The 15265-nt window shown below is 52.6% G+C and overlaps 1 protein-coding gene across 4 annotated transcripts; it reads left to right on the forward strand.

Moving 5' to 3' along the window:
* Window positions 1–813: 813 nt before the first annotated feature.
* IL23R (interleukin 23 receptor) lies at window positions 814–13951 on the forward strand. Of its 4 annotated transcripts, none has more exons than XM_085512420.1 (16): window positions 814–960; window positions 1283–1405; window positions 2032–2126; window positions 2598–2750; window positions 2829–2952; window positions 3576–3730; window positions 3827–3972; window positions 4659–4806; window positions 5540–5622; window positions 5803–6001; window positions 6804–7001; window positions 7580–7663; window positions 9167–9217; window positions 10202–10298; window positions 11277–11367; window positions 11810–13951. In XM_085512420.1, the coding sequence occupies exons 2-16, from the start codon at window positions 1380–1382 to the stop codon at window positions 12446–12448; spliced, it is 2289 nt and encodes a 762-aa protein (XP_085368546.1). In that variant the 5' UTR covers window positions 814–960; window positions 1283–1379; the 3' UTR covers window positions 12449–13951. The 4 variants fall into 4 exon arrangements, with proteins under 4 accessions (XP_085368546.1, XP_015726327.2, XP_015726329.2 ...); XM_015870841.3 differs by having other exon boundaries at window positions 832–960; window positions 2457–2750; XM_015870843.3 differs by having other exon boundaries at window positions 860–1207.
* Window positions 13952–15265: the final 1314 nt, after the last annotated feature.

Below are 15265 nucleotides of genomic sequence, written 5' to 3' on the forward strand. Positions count from 1 at the left end.
TGCCCAGAGGGGAGGATGGAGTGCCGGGTTTGTTAGTATGGGGAGGGGAAAGAAGTGACATTTCATTCCAAAGGAAGGCAAGAGCCCCTGAAAATGTTGTTGGATGATACAATTTTTTCCTTACATATTGCATTAAACACATGGGTAACAAGCCCAGATCCCCTCTGCAGCTCACAAGCTCGTTCTGGGTCCTTGGCACTACAGCAGGCAGAGCTCTGCCCACAGCTGCCCATCACCTCCCAGCACCGCACGGACCCAACAGAGCCGGGGTGACAGGGCTGCTCTGCCGGTGGGAAAGGATCCTCCACAGCCTTTACTTGTGCTGCAGGGCGAGCCGAGCCGTGCGGTATTTCCTGTGGTTGCAGCCTCTATAGAGGTTAACACTGTCGCTGAGGTTAACCCTTCTGCTGACGGGGTGGGGGTGGGGGACAAACTGGGGCAGACAGGGATGCGGTACCAGCAGCCCTGGATCCGTTCCCCCTGGGTTTTCCAGCCCTGAGCACTGGGAAACAGCAGAGGGATGGGCACACACAGCCCTGCTTCCATGGGCCGTCCTGTTAAGGGTTTGGGTCACAGAACTTAAAACAGCTCCTTGGTGAAATCTGGGGCTCAGTGTCCCCTGCAGTGGTGGGGATGGCAGCACGAGGTGTCTGTTACAGAGCACAGAGTGACACCAGTGTAACTAAATCACGGAGTCTGCCAGGAAACCATCATCGTGCAGGAGGCCACGAAGCACACACGTGAGCCTGTTGCTTTAAGGGATGCTGGGTTTTCCCATGGACTGACTCAAAGTGGAAACTGTGCTTTCTCAGCATGCAATGTAGGTCAGTGCTGCCGGCAGTCGCTGCTGCTGCTCGCTGTGACCAGCAGTGGAGCTGCGATGGGTCCCCGTCCCATTGCCTTGGGGCAGCAGCCCCACTCCTGATGTCAGCGCTCGGCTCCCGAATGCTCCTGACCCCGGTAACCATCTGCTTGTAGGGCTGGGACGGCTTCTTTCTGCTTTGCTTTTTGCTTTTCATCTATTCAGCAACAGGGTGCAGGGGGATTTGTAACAGAGATGGGATCAAAGAGACTTATCTGGAGATGAGACCACGCTCTCGTTCCTTCTGGCTTTCAAGTTTGCAAGTGCAGTAAATTGGACCGAAAATGTGAGCATAAGAAATGCCCCGAGGAGCAGAGCTGTGGCTTCATGCTGTAACTGGCTGCTGTGAGCATTTATTATTTATTCAGATCTCTTCATAGCCCACGAGTGTTGTGTATTTTAATGTGCTCCAACTTGCAGGAGGTGTGCGGGCGGCTTGGAGGCCTCCAGAGCCCCTCCCTGGGTCGGCTCGGCGCCGGGCTGCTCCTTATGAACGCTCTCACTGTGCTCGAAGCAAATGAGGTCAACGCATCCATCCCGAAGGTAACAGAAGTGCAAAGGTGTTAGCTGGGACTGGGAGGCTGCGTGGGGATGGACTGTGCTGTTTCGAAGCTTGGGGTGGAGAATGCTCTTTTGAAGCTTTCATAGTGGACTGTGTGCCCCGTTCCCAAATGGAGCCCTTTGTCAGTGCCCTGCAATGGGGTTCATCCAGGACCAGTGGGTGCAGTGGGATGGGAGATGTGAGCCAGGTGGGAAGGAGGGTGAAGGGAGTGCAGGGAACTCAGGAGACAACGGGGATGTGGCCATGAGCTCGTGTCCTCGGAGAGCTGGGAAAGCCCCTGCTGGGTCTGAGGGGCAGCATCTGGAGCACGGTGGGTCGGGGACGTCAGGAGAGTTTGGTGTTCCCATCCCATGGCAGGTTTCCCATCCCGTGTGGTTTGGCTGTTTCCAGGGATGGAGGCTCCACAAGCTCTGCCACCTTTATGGCAAAATTATTTTGCCTCAAGTTTCAATGGAGTTTTGGTCTCCATCCCAGCTGTGCAGCCATTGCTCCATCACATCTCTGTCCTTGGCCTAGTGCCGTGGGGCTTGGCTCCCAAGTGTCCCTGACTCCCCCCAGCACCCCAGGCTGGGTGTCTTGCAGCACTGATGCCTTCCCTCCTCCCCAGGCCATGCCCCACGCAGGCAGCAGCAGCAGCCCAGGTCCTGGTGGGAGGCGGAGAGGCTTTTGTGCTCCATATCCTGCTCTGCATCCTGGGCAGAGGTAAGCGGCCGCTCAGCACAGCATGGCGCAGCACGGCATGGCAGAGCTGTGCCTTTTCCAGGAAAGCCAAATGCAGCTGATGTCATTCGAGCATGAGCTTTATCAGTGCTGCTGCAGAGCCCCAATCTGATAGCGCGAGTCAGCGCGCTGCTGTAATCTCAGGGATCAGAGTTCTCAGCCCGTGCGTTATTTCCCTGCAGTCATTTAAGCATTAGAGCAGAAGGTAAAATCGGTGCGGCTGTTTCCGAGCTGAGCAATGAGTCACCAGCTGCTTGCATGGGGTTTACCCTGCACTTGGGGGGCTGCACTGAAGCTGTGAGCGTTGTGCAGGTGCTGCCCAAATCAGGTGCCTGGGGCACGTGAGGATCGAGCCGGGCTCAGTGGTGCCGATGGGTTCCAACGTCTCCATCACCTGCGTCTCGGCACTGACCTGCCCGCGGGTGAACCTGTCCATCCTGCTCAACCTCACAGCCCCCGAGAGTCCCCCACGCCCTCTCAACAGCAGCGCGGCCCAGCTGCAGCTGCGTGGCTTCCGCCTGCCCTTCAGCATCATCACCTGCCTCGCCCGCTGCTCTGACAGCTACTGGAAGAAGGTGGTCTGTGGGACGGAGCTCTGGGCCGGCTGTGAGTATCACCGTGGGGTTACGGGTGGTGGGGGAGTGGTGGGGCTGAAGGTGGGATGCTGATGCTGCGTGTCTGCAGACCCCCCAGATCCCCCTGCCAATCTGAGCTGTGCCATCCCCGAGCGCTCAGGGAGCCTGGTATGCACGTGGGACGCCGGGCAGCCGACACTGCTGCACACCAACTACAGCCTCCACCTGCGCAGGTAGGGAACCACAGGCACAGGGAAACCAGATCGTAGAATCATGGAATGGCCTGGGTTGAAAAGGCCCACAGTGCTCATATGGTTTCAACCCCCTGCTGTGTGCAGGGTCACCAACCAGCAGCCCAGGCTGCCCAGAGCCACATCCAGCCTGGCCTTGAATGCCTGCAGGGATGGGGCATCCACAGCCTCCTTGGGCAGCCAGCAACCCAATTCCCAGCATGAACCTAATGGTGCCCAAGCACCTAAACAAAAACGCCACCAGGAAATAAGGACTGGTACAGCTGTGGCCTTCCTGCCCTACACGTGCTGTGCCACATGTGACACCAAGCCTCCATGGTGTGAGGCTGCTGGGCTTTCATAGTCAACCTGACTCTGCCATTCAATTACGTGCAGTCTGTGTGGGTTTTCTGATTAACTCCCAGAGGAGCTCCTGGGGTGCAAACTCTGAACTCTGCAGCCTGGGTGAGCTGTGGGAGCTCCTTTCCCACAGCAAAAACACAAATGCCACAGCCAGGAACCAAAGGGAATGATTTTCTAGTTCACTCGAAGAGTGAAATACTGCAGCTCTGGAGATGACTGTGCTCCGTGCAGGGCTCTGAGCACGGCTGCTTTCTGCCCCACAGCACACAGACGGCGCAGGAGGATGTGTTCCCCACGAGCTCACCGGTGCCCTTGAGTGCACTGAACAGCAGCAGTCACTACCTGGCGTGGGTGCAGGCCAGCAATGCACTGGGCATGGCACACTCAGCCCCCCAGCACCTCGACCTGCAGCAGCTGGGTATGCCCGTGGCACACACACTGTGCCCTGTGCTGGGGCTGCAACCGTGAGCTGTGTGCTGTGATCCCTGGCTGATGGCTGCTGCTCTCCTCACAGTGGTGCCCACTTTGCCCGTGGCCGAGGGCGCGGAGACGACGGCGGGGTCAGCTCCCACCACCACCATCCATTGGAGACAGCAGACGGAGCTGCAGGACGTGCACTGCGAGGAGCGGCACAAGGCTGCGGGTGCTGCAGAGTGGCATGTGAGATGACACTGACCCCAAAGGTCCCATTGTAGAGCTGTGGGTTGGGGTCCCTGGGGAGCAGGGTGGGTAGAACAGCCCTTCCAGCAGAGTTATCTCTGCTTTTTAAGCAAAAAGTAATATTTGTAAATCTTATCCAGCTCTGCTCAAACAAGGTGGAAAAAAGCCACCAGGGGTGCTCAGCAAACATCTGCTCAATCAGTTCCCTCCTCATCACAGACACAACTACTCTTGGGCAGAGTGCACCAAGGTCCATTTTGGAGCCCTCCCTGGGCTGGCAGACAGCTGACCCCCAATCCCAGCGCTCAGCAGAGCTGCCAAAACGGGGGACTGGCCCGGTGCCACTGGCACAGAGCTCTGCAGTGTGCTGGGTTAAATGGGCTCAGTTGTCTTTCCCCTGACCTCAATGCATATGAATCAAAGAATCACAGAACCGTTAAGGCTGGAAAAGACGTCTAAGCTCATTCCCACCGTGCCCACTACAAGTGCTCCAAAGTGGAGCAGGGAAACATGGAAAAGCCCAACCACTGTGCCAAGCGTGGGCATCCTGCTCACACTTTCCGGCTGCTTTCCCCTTAGCAGCAGCCCCCCAGGCTGGGCTGCACTGTGGGTTTAGCAGCACCACGAGCTCAGAGGGCTGAGCATCCCCTGTGAGCGTGATGCCCCATTGCCTGTTTGCCCTGCAGGTGACAGCATGGGACAGTGCAGTGCAGCGTGGACACCAGCTTCAGAGTGCAACCCGCTACGTGTTCCAGGCTCGGTGCCGGCTCAGTGCTGCTGGCAGCCCCTGGAGTGCTTGGGGCCCGTCCTTCACCTACAGCACACCTGAGGCTGGTAAGTGCTGGTAGGGCATTGCAGGGCCACACTGTGCTGCGTGCTGTGGTGGCTTGTCTGGGTCTTGAAGGTGCTGCAGAAGAGCTGAGCTGTGCAGGCATTAAAAAAAAATGAGGGGGGCGGGGGGGGGGTTAAGATTAGGGGGGGATTTGATGTGTTTATCTATCTTTGGTAGCTTGCTTTCCTCCAGCAAATTGTGAAGAAGGGAACAGATTCTTCAGTAGGATTTGTTGTTAATAGGACAAGATGGCTTCAAACTAAAAGAGGGGAGGTTTAGATGGGATATAAGGAAGAAGTTCTTTATGCTAAGGGCGGTGAGGCAGTGGCACAGGATGCCCAGAGAGGTGGTGGTGCCCCAGCCCTGCAGACACCCATTCATTGCAAGGAGTGGGACCAGATGGCTTTTAAAGGTCCCTTCCAACTCAGTTCTACAATGCTACGGTCAGTGCACCAGCCCCTTCAGGGCAGCCTTTCCTCTTTGAAGCCGGGCTGTCGGCACCAGGATGGGGCTGTGTGAAGCCAGCTGAGATGTTCTGGCCGGCAGCAGCAGGGCAAGGAGCTGAGGGCAGCACTCGCCCTAAAAGCAGCGCTCTGGGTCTGGGTCGTGTCCTGTCCCACACACCGTCATGTCGGTGCGGCACAGCTCGGCCCGGGGGCTCCGGGCCGCCAGGGGGGGCACGTAGGGGATGCTCCGACACGGGCATCTCAGGCTCGTACCGGCTGTGTCCCGCAGCCCCCGCGGCGGCTCCCGACGTATGGCGGCGGCTGGGCCGGCTGTTTCCCAACGGCAGCCACGAGGTGACAGTCTTGATCAAGGTAAGGCCCTTTCGGGGCGGCTCTTGTTCTCTCTTAGCACGATAGCTCCGAACACTAAGGGGCAGTAGCAAGCAACGCGACCGAACGAGGGTGACGACGGGATCAGAGGGCGGGGACCCACGGGGGCAGCGCATCCCCACCGCATCCCCCCATCCCTGCTCCATCTCTCTGTCCCCGCAGCCGCCCCGCGATGCCGGCGCCCCCATCCTGGGTTACATGGTGTGGGCTGGAGCCTCGCGTCCCGTCTGCAACACGTCGAGCACCGCCTGCAGCCTCCTCCTGCCTCCAGCGCTGCGCGACCTCCGCGTCACCGCATACAACTCCCGGGGGGCGTCCAGCCCCGCCCGCCTGACGCTCCGCCGGGACCCCAGCCCGGAAGGTGGGACACGGAGCATCCCGGCTTCGGCCCGAGCAGAGCGGGTTTATCTGAATGGCGAGGGGAGAAACGTTATCGTGCGCGCACGTGGGTGTAGAGCGAGAGCGGAGCCCGTCTGCAGAGGGAACGCGGTGTCCTCCAGACAAGGCCACAGTCCCTTGGAGACGCCCCAGCAGCGCAGCTCAGCGCTTCGCCTCCGAAAGCGGCAGCGATGGGTTTAAAAATAAGCGTGTCCTGCTGGCGGGGCGCTCACCGCTCCCGGAATAGCTCCTGGGCCGGACAGTGACCCAGCCCGGAGCCGGGGCTGCCCAGCACAAAGGGAGGGCAGGTTGCTGGGCGCCTCCAGCTCCCTGTGCCGCACAATCTGGTTTTCCCCACTACCACACTTTCCTGTTTCTGAAAATGTCTCTTTTTCTGTGAGCAATGGGAGGGGAAAGTCCCATTCAAATGAAGGACAAATAGTGAGTGTGACTAAATAGATGCTTCGCAGTAGAAATAAGGTGGAAAACATTCTCTGATCTCCCATTAATCAGAATCGCACACGTTTCCTGTAAATACGTCAGGTAAAGCATTTCAGACAGAGGAGACGGGACAAAACTGAACACGTGCTTTGATGAGGTGTGTCTCAGTATCAGATATGGGGACAGGCAGACAGAGGTAGATGGAGATATTAAGTCACCACTTCCAAGGACATCCTTCCCCCCTCAGCCCTTACCCCCCCAAGGAGGGCAATGCCCAGCACGGCAGCTCTCCAATCTCAGTGCCCTCACTACATGCCCCCACAACACCCCCTCTCTCTTTGCAGCCTTCCCACCACCCCTGGCTGTGGATGTGCAGCGTGAGAACCAGAGCACCATCTCCGTGGCCTGGCAGCCCCCCCGGCACAGCGGGACCCCCCCACTCTGCTTCATAGTGGAGTGGGTTTGTACAGCTCTGTACAGCCACGAGGAAGAGTTCTTTTGGAAGAAAGTCCCAGGCCAGGACACCCACACCTACATCCAAGGTAAGAGATCCAAGAGTCCCTCTTGCTGTTGGGTGTAGATTGGCAAGATGTAAAATCACTATTTCATTTGGAATTGAGCCCCTTCCCCACTTGATTTTGGAGCATGGAAGCATTTGAGAGTGAAGCGATGGAAGACCTGGGGGCACCCAGTGGCATTTGGCCCACACATGAAGGCCACGAGGAAAGAGAAGGAAGAGATGAGAGAGGTGGTGGGGAGTGAAAGCAGGGTGATCTTTGGAGCTTGTGCAAGCAGAGAAATACAGATGTGCATTTATACAGAGAGAGAGCAAAACAGTCGATGTAATGAGCCTGTAACTTCAGCTCAGCTCCTCTCCCTGCAATGGCCAACCTGTGAGTCTCAGACCTGTCCCACCTGTCTCCTGGTTCCCACCTTCATTCTGGTGCTCGTTGGCTTTGGGGTACCTCATAGCCAGTAACCTGGCCAGGCCTTTGCTCCATCATGTGTAAACCCCACACCTCCTCTCCTTTCACTGCTCTGTCAGAAGCCCTTGAGCAAATCCACAGCTTTAATAGAAGCTTAGAAATACAACTGAAAGGCAACCATTGCTTCTTTCCAGAGGACACAGCAACAGGAAGCCACATCAACGTGTCGGTGTATGCAGTCTACCCAGATGGAGTGAGCAAGCCAAGCTCTGGCCACGGTAAGCTCAGCGTGTAGAAGTTGCTGCCTGCTGTGGTGGAGCTGCAAAGTTCAGCTTGGTGGTAATTCTCACAGTCTGCCAGTTTTGTAGCTTTAGAAATGAGAGAAGTCCAGAAGGAAATCTTGTGGCTGTAGGACACACCAAGTCTTTAACACAGCCTTTAACCAGCCTTTTCTAGCTGCTGCTCTTTGCTGTCCTGGACAGATCTCTAACAGTGCACGTGAGAATGGCATCTTACTCTACAAAATACACGAGTGGAGATCTTCTCCCTCTGTGAGACAGAAAAGAGGAGGTTGCTGCTTTCCATATTTGGAAGCTGTTAAAGCAAAGACAAAACAAGCCCAACCTTGACAGAGAAGTGGCCAAGCTGCAGCCAGTCCTATCACACCTGGAGCTGGATGCAGGCAGGCTTCAGTTCTGGAAAGTATTTAAAATTAAACAGAGCATGGGCCAATTAAAAGAGACAGTAAGGACAGTCTGTCCCTCATCTCCAGCAGCATTTGTAGGCTGTGGCTGCCCTCGGAAGCTGGACACCCTGACAACCCTCTCCTAAGCCAGGACAAGCCATGCACAGCCCAAAGCTGAGTGCAGAAGATCCCTCCCAGCAGCCCCCTGAGCTGTCACAGCTAAACGTGCCAGTGTGACACCATCCCTCCACAAGTGCTCAGTTCCAGAGCTGCTGAGTTATTGGCTCAGACACTTTCCTTCCACAATTCCATACAATCAAGGGCTGCTTTGTAATGTGGAGCTGAGTGGGCTTGCCCTCTAAGCATGCTCTGTGTAGGGGAACTGAACTACTCGCTAGGAAAAGCATATGTCTCAAATCTACAAAATTAAACCATTTCCATGATTTCTTGCCCCTGATTTTTGCTAGTGAATTGTGTTACAGCTTTGCTGAAGCAGCTGCAGCATGAGCCAGGTCAGCTCAGGTCAAAGCCCAGTGCCAACGTGGTGACATGAAATACAGTTTGACACTGGGGCTGACATTGCTGCATACCTCTCTGGTACAGTACCGTGTAGGCAGAGCAGTTTGGAAGGAGGACAACACAAATAGCTTTACAGAGCAGTGTAGGCTTCCCCTGTGGGTTTCTGCTGGTCCTTATGGAGCTGGTGCAAAGCAGAACTGAGATGGGGCGTTTCTCCTCCATGCCTGTGTGGCTTTGCCAGGCCTAGACAAGCTCAGTACATTGACCACCACTCATCAGTTCATTAAAGTATTCATTCAAGCAGCCTATGAGCTCATTACTGGGTATTCTGAATTGTCCTGGTCAGCTTTAAGCAGCGTGACTGCAGATGAGGATGTTAGTTAGTTAGTAGCTGTGTCCTTATCAGTGCCAGTCCTCAGCCTAAGCACGCTCAGCCTGTGGTTCCTGCAGAGAGGCAGGACGTTTCTGGAAGCCATTATTTCTAAGCAATATGGATAAAATAAACAATAGCTTCTACTTCACCCACTGTACTTCTCTAAATGAAGTGATGGGCATTTTCTTCCTCTCTCTGCTGCAGTTTCTTCAGAGGACCAGATGTTGGGCATCATCTACCAGGAGGATTTGCATGGTAAGAGCAGAGTATTTCAGCCTTGGTAAGCAAAAGCTTCTGCCTGAACAGAGAGGCTTTGGCCAGAGCAGCGAGTGTGTATCTGGAGATTGTTTCCTGTATCTGGAGATACAGGAAAGGGGAAAACTCCACATACTTTGGAGAGGTCAGAGCTGGAAAAGTGAAAGTAAGCCACAGAGTGAGAAAGGCTTCCATGCTGGTGTGGGTGAGCAGAACGTGCAGCATCCTCCAATTTAGGCTTTGTTTTCTTGTGAGATGTGCAATAAAAAGTACGTTCCAGGAAACTGGAGCTTAGAAAAAAAGGAAAATAAAAGATCATAGAATCACAGAATGGCCTGAGTGGGAAAGGCCCAACCTCATCTGGTTCCAACCCCCTGCTGTGTGCAGGGTCACCAACCAGCAGCCCAGGCTGCCCAGAGCCACATCCAGCCTGTGAACAAAGAATGTTAACAGATACAGTCACATAACAATGACAGACTTCTGCCCTTCCAATCTGAGCCAAAGACTCAGATTTTAAATCTAAACATCTCCCATCTATTCTTCTGACTGCAGTTGTGTGTCGCATGTGTTCTGGTAAAGGTTATGCTGTGATCTGTTTCACTATTTAAAACAAAAACAAAACCGACGTGAACTGAAAAATTCACTTGAGCATTTCTGGAAGGTACCTCTGCGTGGGAAATGGTTAAACACGGTGACCACACTTCTTAGAATTACTTGCCTACAGCTCCCATCTGCTCAGCAAAGGGCCCTCAGCGCTCAGCCCAGCACTTCACAGCCCCCAGCTTTAAATGCGTGGTGCTCTTCCTGCAGACCATCAGAGCCGTGAGGGTAAACCTGTAGGTAGAGCAATGGGAATGCAAGGAGTTGTGATTAGTGTGACTGACTGCAGATGCACAGCTGTTCACAAGGGAGGAATCACAGCACAGGACACCACCTTTAAGCCGCCTGATTGATTTTTTCCCTCTTTACCCATTTTTGTTCCAGATGCTGACATCAGGTTTCCCCTGGGAATGGCCGTCACCATGGTCATATTATCGGTGGTTCTGGTGATCCTGATGTTTAAAAAACCAGCTCGAAAAAGGTATCACTTTTGTCACATATTTTTCCCCATTATTTCCAACTCATGCTTTTTTTCTGGTATATTTTACCATTAACTACAGCAACCAAACCTTTTCTCCATGTTCTGCTCTCCCCGAGGGCAGCTCCACCCATTGATCCCATTGCTGCACAAAAGGGTATTTGTGAATTCCGCAGCATGGGAGAGAACAACTGAAAGAGCAAAACCCATTCCTCCATTGAAACTGAGCTTATGGACACATGATATATTGCTGTTACACATACCTAGGGGGAGCGAAAGAAGATAAAAGGAAAAACACAACCCTTGTTATGTACGTTTCATACTAGAATTTGGTTTTGTTACTTTTCAATGAGGAGAGAACGCTGTCCCTTGTGGGGTCTATTGGCTGCCCCTCGTATCTGCACCGAGACTGGCAGAGGTTGGGGATTGTCACACAGTGTGACATTAGCATAGAATCACAGAATGGCCTGGGTTGCAAAGGCCCACAGTGCTCATCCAGCTCCAACCCCCTGCTGTGTGCAGGGTCACCAGCCACCAGCCCAGGCTGCCCAGAGCCACATCCAGCCTGGCCTTGAATCCTGCAGGGATGGGGCATCCACAGCCTCCTTGGGCAACCTGTGAACAGTGCGTCACCACCCTCTGGGTGAGAAACTTCCTCCTAAGATCCAACCTAAACCTCCCCTGTCTCAGTTTAAAACTATTCCCCCTTGTCCTATCACTATTATGCTGAGCAGCCTCCACCACTGCCACAAATGGAACCCAGAGCAGCAGCACAGAGAGCTGGAGAGACAGACTTCAAATAGAAAAACTTACCTGGACAGGGGTTTGTAAACCTAATGCTTCCAAGCCCTCCACAAACCCTATGAGTGATCAACACACTTAGAGCTCCCCCATCATCCTGGGGCCAGTTTCATCCAGAATGAACAAATGAGTGACTAATACAGTAGACTAACTCTTCTTTTCTCTCCTGTTCTGATGTAGAATGAAGGCAGCAGTGGCGCTGCTTCTGCCAAAATGGCTGCTTGAAGATTTCCCCCGCATGGAGAACAGCAAGGTGATAAAGTCCTTCCAGGTAATTGCACCACTGCGTCCTGGCTTTTTTTCACTTATGTCTACTTAGATTGAAATTCATTCTGTAGGTGTGAGAAATACAGACAAGAAAAGGGTTCAACCCTAAGGGATGTAGGAGTCCGAGAATCCTTTTCCTCTCACTTGCACTGTGCACAGGAGCCCAGCTTAGCTTAATCTTTAGACCTTGTCTCACTATAAACTTCATACAGTAGAACTGAATTGTGCTGACCTCGAGGTGCCCACGTAAGCATGGAGACATGCACAGCTCTTCTATTTGCTCTCCACATCTCACTGTAGTCTGTTTTGTGGAGGGGATTAGAGGAGGGGAGGATGCTGAGATGAAGACCAGGAAGTCACTCCATTTCCCCCTTGTGATCCTCCCATGATATCAGTCCTATTGGTAACATCTGCCTGTTTGTTAGTACAGTCATCCTTTTTTCTAGGACAAGAGTGACTCCATAAGCAGCATTTTCAGAGAGCCGTTCCCGGATAACAGTGACCCCACAATCACGGAGATAAAAGAGCTGCCAGGGCATGAGAAATACAAGAAGGTGGACATCAAAAAGGAACCCAGCAAGGTGGTCCTTGAGAACAGGGAGCACCCTCAGAGCTCAGCAGCTCCCTGTACCACTGCCACAGAGCAAGTCAGTGACTACAAACCCCAAATCTCTGATGCAAACACACTAGGATACGTAGCTGCCAACATTGGCCTAATGCAGCCCTACACAGCGGCTCCAGAACCAGAGACAAATATTTTCTTCAGAGACTACAGCAGCCCTTTCAGCTACCAGTGGGATGCTGAAGGAGCTGAAGGGCCCCAGGTCTGCCTGCTGGACAAGATCAACCTGGTTCTAAACAATGACAGAAGTGGGCAAAACCGCGCGTTCAGCTCCGCCCAGGAGGAACAAAATGCCCTTTTGGAAAGTCAGTGGGGAAAATCACTGTACAGTGAAGGCGTTCAGGAACAAACCTTGGTTCCAGATGAGCTGGTTTCTTGCTTAAGGGCAATGAATGGAGGATCTGTGGATGTACAGACCTGCTTTCCGCAGAGCATCGGAAGATTGTTGGAAGAAAAACTGTGATTTCAGCCCACAGACCTGTGGCAATATGATTGTGACACGTATCTGCCTTTGAGATTGCAAACATCAGAGCTGGAACAGAACTCCAAACCCAAAACTCTCCCCTTAACTGAGTGCAGATGGCTTAGGATGCATGGAACGCCTTGGCCAGTAAAACATCACTTCAGTTTTACCTCATGTTTTTACAAACACAAAAACGTGAGCTTGGATTTCTGTGGGAATTGAAATATAAAGCAGGTGATTCTTATGGGATGCATTCAACTTCAATTAGTCTAAGGTACCCTCTTGTTAAATATACAGAACATGTAATAGCTGGAGCTGATTGCAAGATGGATAGAACCATCCCTTAGGTATTCTGGCTGAGCTGTGTAAAATAGCTGGAGATCACCCATAATGAAGAGACACTACAATGAGGACAATTTACACATCATGAGCAGCCATGGATACCATATGAAACCTTTTCTGCTTGACAGAATAGCCCTATTTCATTTTCCTTTCCATCCAATAAGAAGAAATACATCACATAAGAACAAACCTTCATCATCTTGGTCTGCCAGCTGATTGAATATCTCTGTCTACATTTATCACTGGGCAGAGTCTTCATTTTGGATGAAGGATTTATCATCTCGCGTCAGTCTGTCTGCAATTTGGCTTTGCTGCTCCGTAATAAGCAGAACGTGGCAGAGTCTCCTTCCTGCTGAGTGGTCTTGAAAGCAGCTAAAAGTTCACCCAGGATGTCGAGGTAGCCTTGCAAGGTGCTCCAGAAAGCAGAAACACCCTGGGAATGTGAGAGGTTGGATTATTGCCACTTCTTTGACTGATCACCCCAACCTTCTACAGAAATACTTGAAATGCTCTGCAGGAATGAAAGAAGTTTACTGTGCCCCGTAGAATAGCTGAGCATTCCATCAGCAATGCTCTCCCTAAGGTTTGCTCTACTGGGCCTTCTCTCCTACCCCTTATCACAGCAAAGACCACTTTTATGCCAGAGCTGCATCAGGACGTGGCAGAGCTGCATGCTCAGGGTGGGCAGGAGTTAGTGCCATGCGGCCAGCACTGCATGGGGCTCAGGCTGGAGCAAGGGGAGGACATTGGCCCTGAAGCCTCCTCCGTGCTGCTCAGAGCAGGACCCGGGGCACTGCAGCACTGCTAACAATACACAGCACAAAGGAGCTTCTGAACCACGTACCAGTATGACCCATTTCCATTCACTGAGGTGTCTGTGCATCTCACACAGCTCTGGGTAATAGAGCTGGCTACACACGTGGCAGGGAACGCACACAGGGGGTTATTTTGTAAGGCTGACATTAACAAAATGGCAAACAGAAAAAAGGCAAAAAGATCACCTGCCTGCATTACCAAACCAAAGGCTGTTAAACAGTCATAGCAAGACTCGGTTACGTTCATATAAGACCTACAAGGCTAAGATAAATGCTAACCTACGTGTAATTAGTTGTCTACTGTTACCCACTTGTGAGTGTTGGCAGTAAAACCCAGAGATGGTCATTTTCCTTGTGAGTGTTGCTAGGCAATGTGTCATGTAGTCCTGGGCACCTTTAAGCCAAACCAGTTGTGTGCTGTGGTTGTTTCCTCCTGGCAATAGAGCTCTGCCATCTGTCACTTCCATTCACAGGGCAGCACATCACCTGGGAAGATGGGATAGGTCTGCTCTGAAGAAGTAGCAAGGCTGTTTCCAAGCCTGAAATGTCAGTCTCACATGTAAGCTAGTCTAAAATTAGTGATTGCTGCCTGTGCAGGAAGGAAATTGTAAGAGAACAGCCACACAACCAGCAGCCAGAATGTGAGGTGTGGAAGGTGTTGGGTTTTTTTTCAATGTCCACATCCTGAGACTCGAGCTGCCTGTGTTACCTGCGCTACCACAACCCGCGGGGTGTTTGTGCTGCGTGGAAATGCTCATCCTTTCAAACACCAGGACTGAAAGCGCAGCCTTACCTTGCAGGCTGCTGGCTGAAGGCTGCCACACTGGGAGAGATGCCTGTGAGCATTTCCATGGTCAGGAGGATGTTGGTTCCTTCCCTGTTGAACACACCGGGGTTTGGGGCCAAAACCTTCACCCCTCTGTCACCATGGATGTATTAACAGCAGAGCTGCCCTCAGTTCCACTGGGGCTGAAGGATTTGTCTCCTTTTGTGGGTGAATGGTGCAACCAGAAAACATGGGCAGGTTACCAGGAGAAAACGGAAGGAGAAGGGCAAAAAATATATACAGTCCTGCTCCACCTGTCCCTTTTAACCCACGTAGGCAGTGGTAACGGATTGGGTCTGAACAGATGCCTGCAGTGCCTGCCTCTGGCAGTGAGTGCTCTGGGCCATGAGGACAGCCCTCATGTTGTCAGTAGCCCAGTGCCACGTTGTGACCTCAGCTCCACATCTGACTTGTTAGATTTGCTCTTTGCGCTGCTTTTTGTCTCTGCCTGCTTTGACCTTACAAAGGTCTTTTCATCAAGCCGGGCCTTCTTTCCACTAAGTGCGGCACTTAGTGGTAAAACCCAGCATCCTGAGTGCCAGGAATTGAAGTAGCTGTCGCGCAAAGGCAACACCAAGATCCTTGTAACGGGAAACCTTGAATACATGGATGGCTCAGCATTTGTAATCAAATAACAATGACGTACTTAACACACTTATTTTAGCATCTCAGATTCACCTCTTCCTCTAATTCTTGTTATTTGTGTTTTTGAAATCTTTTTCTAAGCTCACTTGAGTTGTTGGCAGCTGCATTGCGTGCCAGTGAGCTCTGCAGGTTATTTACCAGCTTGGCACTGAGTCGCACGGGTTCTTCACCATAACTGTAAGGTGGGCT

Source organism: Coturnix japonica, chromosome 11 (assembly GCF_054131305.1).
Source record: "Coturnix japonica strain WE chromosome 11, WE-NBRP24, whole genome shotgun sequence".
Lineage (NCBI taxonomy): Eukaryota > Metazoa > Chordata > Aves > Galliformes > Phasianidae > Coturnix > Coturnix japonica.

What these genes read in the sequence shown, in the direction of transcription:
- IL23R (XM_015870841.3), top strand. Translation starts at nt 1,380, where the DNA reads ATGAGGTCAACGCATCCATCCCGAAG. An exon ending in TACAGCCTCCACCTGCGCAG is followed by an intron (nt 2,953 to 3,575) that starts GTAGGGAACCAC and finishes TCTGCCCCACAG; the next exon opens with CACACAGACGGCGCAGGAGG. An exon ending in CTACCAGGAGGATTTGCATG is followed by an intron (nt 9,218 to 10,201) that starts GTAAGAGCAGAG and finishes TTTTTGTTCCAG; the next exon opens with ATGCTGACATCAGGTTTCCC.